Source organism: Alligator sinensis, unplaced genomic scaffold, assembly GCF_000455745.1.
Source record: "Alligator sinensis unplaced genomic scaffold, ASM45574v1 scaffold1470_1, whole genome shotgun sequence".
Lineage (NCBI taxonomy): Eukaryota > Metazoa > Chordata > Crocodylia > Alligatoridae > Alligator > Alligator sinensis.
Genome location: NW_005843269.1, coordinates 76,236 through 82,118, shown reverse-complemented (window position 1 = coordinate 82,118; position 5,883 = coordinate 76,236). Strand labels below are relative to the sequence as shown.

General features: G+C 37.1%; 1 protein-coding gene across 3 annotated transcripts in view; it reads right to left on the bottom strand.

The window, feature by feature from the left end:
- LOC102380229 (serine/threonine-protein phosphatase 2A 55 kDa regulatory subunit B delta isoform) overlaps nt 1-5,883 on the bottom strand; it is a 47,340-nt gene continuing 41,457 nt past the window's right edge. For all 3 annotated transcript variants that reach the window (XM_025194627.1, XM_014527026.2, XM_025194628.1), the window contains 3 exons: nt 3,832-4,001; nt 3,636-3,727; nt 1-1,377 (listed from right to left, as the gene is read on the bottom strand). In XM_025194627.1, the coding sequence (XP_025050412.1) occupies nt 1,098-1,377; nt 3,636-3,727; nt 3,832-4,001 (542 nt within the window). In that variant the 3' untranslated portion in view covers nt 1-1,097. The remainder of the gene's footprint in view (nt 1,378-3,635; nt 3,728-3,831; nt 4,002-5,883) is intronic.

Below are 5,883 nucleotides of genomic sequence, written 5' to 3'. Positions count from 1 at the left end.
ATTTACTATTTAAAGTAAAAGTGTATTTTTCCAAAATAAGTCACTAAAAATATAAAAAAAGTAATGCACATAAGGTATGTCTCTGTGTCAAACATCTGAGAGGCATTAGTTAAAAATAGATTTTATATTGTCAAAGCAGAAATTTGATTCAATGTTTTATTGTATATTCCCTTCTGTGCAAAGTAGTTTCTCTCTTTTAGGCTGTAGATGTTTTTATACCAACCTTCTCAAATCCCCTAGTTTGTGTATACAGATGTAATTTTACAGAAATCCAACACAACTTAATGACAATTCTGTGGAAACTAAATTTAGAATTTGAAATATTTCATACTACACAAAACAGTTTATACCAGGCTGTCAAAAAATCCAAGTTTTGGGACAAACATTGTCAAATTCCCCATTAGAATTATTTTGCACAATCTCAATACATGCAATAAAAAAATAAAAGACTGAATACATACTTTCAGATTTAAAAACACTTTTTATAGTTTGTTATTTTTATTAAGTGGTTTACACCAGAAGGTGTGGTTATAGATACAGTTGGTGAGTAAATATTCATGGAACCTGTCTATGAACCCAACTCAAGACCTACCTAAGTGCTCAAAGGTAAAAACACCTAAGCCTAGATAAAGGCCAGAGGAGGAATGTTTACAGGCATAAAGCACAATATATGTTTTCAAAGGCCCAAATATTACAGCAGAGAAAGAGCGAGAGAGATAGAAATTACATTTATGACAATTTTTTCTCTTGGTTGTTAAATTTTTGGTCTATAAACTGGAAAGGAAGGCTCAGACTTAAATAAATACATTTGTTTTGAGTATTGGCCTTTATTGAGCACTGTCCATCAATTCTGCTTCAAGAGGGCTTTTTTCTTTCAGAAAACTGCAATTTGCATTCCACTCCCCACCCCCCTCCAATGAAGGCAGAACTACACCACAAACTCAAAACCAGGCCAGCTTTTCTCCTTTATCTATAAAGGGAAGTAAGTGCATCAATGTTCTTTACTGGTAGGACAACAAGGCCTTCTCTTTTACAGATAAACAACTGAGCTTAACTATGCAAGACGACGAGACTTTGTCCTCAATTAAGCCATCTTTTTAGTTAATTTTGTCCTGGAATATATACAAGTTATTGGTGGCAGCTACAGCAATGATGTTTTCTGTGGGGTGCCATGCTGTATGAAGGATCTTCTTGTTGAAGTCCAGACTGTCAACGCTTATCTCGTCTTTCTTTCTCTTACCACCTGTACACACTTTGCGTGGCTTTAGGATGGCACGAGGTTTGCTACTCTCCCTTGATGCTTCTAAAGTAATATCCCGCCGTGTGTTTCGGTCAAACATCCGGAAGAAATTGTTGTAGGATCCAGTCATGATAGCGCTGTTTAAAACAACAAGAAAAGGGGAAAGGTTTTATTATTATGCAGCCAGACATGACATGCTCCTCATTCACTTCGCACTCCCTTACCATCTCCTCCCCATCTTCCCTTCCCCACTCTCACTATGTTATGTATCCTTGCACCTCACACCTTCCCTTTTCAACACACATCCCTCTCCCTGAATGCCTTTCTGGCCTACCCTTCCAGACTAGCCTAGAGGTGACAGTCAGGTGAAGATGTGACCACTGCCAGTTCTCAGGTTCCAAAAGCCCCAATTGTTGCCAAAACCTCCATTTCTCCTGAAGAGTTTCTGTAAGTTATTGCAGGTACAAAATATTTGCACCACAGTCATTCTAAAATGTGGGAGCTGTACTAAATACAGCATCAGGGGTGATAAAAATCAGCAACTAAAAATATCGTCTTTTTAATTTAATCATATTTTTTTTTTGTTAACATGATTTAAAAAAACATAAAAAGATAGTTTTAATTTAAGATATGTTAAAGCTCAAAGATATCATCATGGATTAGTATATAATTTGAAGTTATAATATCTACTTGAGACAATATATTCATGGAACATTTTTAGAAGTTTTATAAAGAAGTCACAACAGGCCATGGACTATATTAGGGGCCCAATCTTATGGGGTTCCTAGACGGTTCCTCTATAGATTAATAAAAAATAAGGAAAACCAATCCACCCAATGGGACTTAGTGCTCAGAACCCATTAAGCATCTCTCTGATGCTTAGTTTCAGTTCTCAAACTGTGGATTTGTGTCTCCAGAGATTATAGGCAGACATGGTTCTTTGGGAAGATGTGGTATCTTTTATTAGACCAACTAAATAGTTGGAAAAATTGTTCTTTTCAAGCTTTCGGGCACAAATACCCTTCTTCAGGCATAGGAAAAGTTTGTTGTCTCCAGATAACATCCTTGCTAACAGCAGTATATGAAGATGAGAAATAACACACATGATTACCCACCCCTCAGCCCTATTGTCTCTCTGCAAGTTTGTGTACACACAGTCAGCCCTTACCTCTCTAAAGTGCAGTTTCAAGAAGTTAAATGGATAAAGGATATCAAACAACAAGAATGCACTGTTTGTACAAAACAATGATTAAACTGAGGCTTCTTGATCAGTAACTTAAATCATGATTTAAATTGATTTCATTTAAATCAAATCCACTCTTTTCAGCTTCAAAACCCTCTTTATTAGATTGTATGGGGAATGGTACAGAAAATGGAAAAATACTTTTATGGGGGGTAAATTGAGCCACAAATTGTTTTACATTATTTTGTTAAGCATTACAAACTTCAGATAATTTTACAATCTATAAAACTGCCCAATATTGCTCAATTTGTGTATTAGCAAAACAACAAAAGAGACCGACATCAGACGGACGTCACACTTTTTGGGATTTGTTGAAAACCAGTTATATTATTAGCATTCCAAGTGAGGTTTTTATACGAGCAATACAATAAACTCTGTCACAGCTGCCCCTTCATTCTCCTTCCTATCCTCTTCTGGTACGTCTCATACTTTTACCTATCCTTGGGTAGAAAGGAGGGCAGGGTGGCACCTTAGAGAGAGGCATAAGCTTTCACAGGCAACAGCCTCAGTCAGGGTCAGCAATCTATGGCTGGATCTGATCTGTGGGAACTTTGAATCTGGCCTGCAGATGTGGGGCTTTGATGGCATTAAGATATGGGTGTTCTCTCCATGCCACCAGGGATGGCCATCTGCCTGACCTGAGGTGGGTCATTTCTAGGATACCCAAAAAACCCCTCAAAAGAGATCCTGCCATCAAGTCACGTTGTTTTTACCACATTTACTTAACAATACATTTATATAAATTATAAGAAAAGCCAGAAGATTAACACTGCAATAGTCAGCTCCCTCTTTTTTATTTTATATTGGTCAACTTTAACACAATTGGGGATGGAAACTACCAGAGCTCAGAAATAAAATCTGAGATATAAAATCTCAGAAATAAAATCTCTCAAAATACCGTGCGCGTATTTAAAAGCAAATCTGGAAAACATGTTCTCAAATAGTTTGAATAAAAGAAAAAAAAATCCTTGTTTGTATGCAACTGCAATCCCAATAGAGTCCATTAAGGGGCATATGTAATTACCACTTAGTTAAGTGAGGTTTGAGCACACGCAAAATTAAGGCATCCCACAAAGTCCATTCACTGCTAAATATTAGTCACCTGCTAAGCTAGGACTATGGAAGTTAAGATTAATTCAAACTCAACCTTACCTATCAGAACCATTCCAGCAGCATTCAAACTTGTCAAAAATGCAGTCATTTTCATACAAGGAACAAAGCTTGCTTCGAAGATATTCATGAACCTGGAAACACGAAGATGGTGTTAGACAGAATTAACGAAAATTAAGAGATGCGTTTATATATACACACACACACACACACACATATATATATCTGAAGATCATACTTGATATGTCTCTACAGGTCTGTTCTCCATATTGAGATCCCATACTTTAACCGAAAGGTAGTCTCGTGTCATCATATATCGACCACTGTGGCTGAATTTTACATCAGATATTGATGAAATGATTTCTGAAAAGAATGACCTGCTGCTGGGATCTTCAGGCTCTTCAAAAACTGTAGATTAAGACAGAAAATAAAACTGAAAGTAACATACTAACCTTCCAAGGAAGCTAGCCCTGTTCAGTACTTACATATATTAAAACTGATATTAAATTCCCTTTAAAAAGGTGTAAGTGTGGTGTTTTTTGTGTGCGATCTCTCTCTCAAAAAGAGAGTACTAAGGCTCTAGTAGACTGAATCACTAGAGGTTAAGGTCAAATATGTTTTCCATTAAGGTACAGCATTCAAGAAGTTACAGCTATTAGTGTGCAGGGATAAAAATCATAATGGGAAAAAGTAGTACATTCAAAAACAAAAAGAAACCAATTCTCAATGTGCCCACCAATTATTCTGAGCCTTTATCACATACTTAAAACGGATTTTTTTTAAATGAGAAACAGCAAGAGAAATTAGCATCAGCAAAAAAAAAAATACTATGTATCCTGCTACTTCTACTTTTGGGATACTGTAGTGTTTGTCACCTAGTGGTCTGTAGAGGTGCTAGGAGTAGGCCATAAGAGCAGATAAGGGCTGAGTCAGCTGCCCCTCCCAATGTTCTCAGTGCCAGACATCATCATCATCAGAAATCAAGATGTTCTGCATGTACTATGTCCAAAATGGGAAGCAGCAAATCCATCTTCATACAGCACTTCAGGCAAGCCCAGCAGCTCTGGTGACAAGCAAACTCACTTAGCTAAGGCAGAGTCCAAATATGCCTGTTATTATTTCCCAGAGCTCGTGTAAGTAGAGCTTGCTCAGGTACCTCTGCAGAATGCTTGGCAAAAGGGTATAATACCCTGAGACTGTGAAGCTGCAGGGTTATGCAGTCTGGAGTAGGCAGGTTGTAGGGTGGCAGATGTGAGGGTAGGGATGGAGTAGATAAGCCTGGGATCAAAAGACTGAGAACCACTGCTGCAGTGTACAAGTTTATATGTGACTATGAATTGCACAATACAATCTATTGAAACAGAAGTATTAGTGCCTTAATTGTATATCCATATTTTTGCCTCCTTTCTTGAACCATATTACCTAGTTATATTGAAAATCATATTCAAATTTCCTCATGATATAAGGAGCCATCCAAAATTAAAGAAACAGAAATAAAATGCTGTAGACTGCTGCACATTTTTATAAAGATGATAAATATGAGTAGTGGCCATTGACATTTTGTATTACAAAGACTAAGTTGTCTAAAAAGTAACTGTACAGTATCAAATTTGACAGTGTATAAATATTTTCCTTCAACAATCAAAAACCCTCATCATTACTGAATATAAGCTTACCTGACATAATATTAATGCTGTTATATTTTATACATTACTAACTAAGCAATAGCAGGCTGGGTGTAAAGATAGGCCTTATTTCTTATGACTGAAAAATAAGAGCTTTCCTCACCTATATGAGGCTATGTGGCTCAGCAGATTTAAAACACTGGCCTTTCACCTCTGGGAACTGGCTTCAAACCCAGCATCTCTCTTTATGCAGAAATTTAATTCCAGTAGCAGTAAATGTTAACAAACAAAATGGGTTCTGGCAGCCTCAGCCCAGTTCCTAATGCACAAAGGTAGATGTCAATAAACTGCCCTGAACTGGCATTTGTTAAGCAGATACCTTTGAGAAGCACCAAGACTGAGTCTGGACAGAAGACAGGTCTCACTGGTGCCAAAAGCACTTGTTCCCATCAGTTTATGCTGCATAAATGGGTAAACAGGAGCAGAGTCACACCGTCAATTGTCTCATACTACACTTCTGCTTGGTGATGGCCTAGAACAAGACAATTAAAATGTTCCATTCTACAAAACTACCACCCCTTACCTTGTAAGTTCTTACCAATAAACAGAACTAAACATTTTTGTGTTTATGTACATAGAATACCTATACATTTTCTAGAAAGATG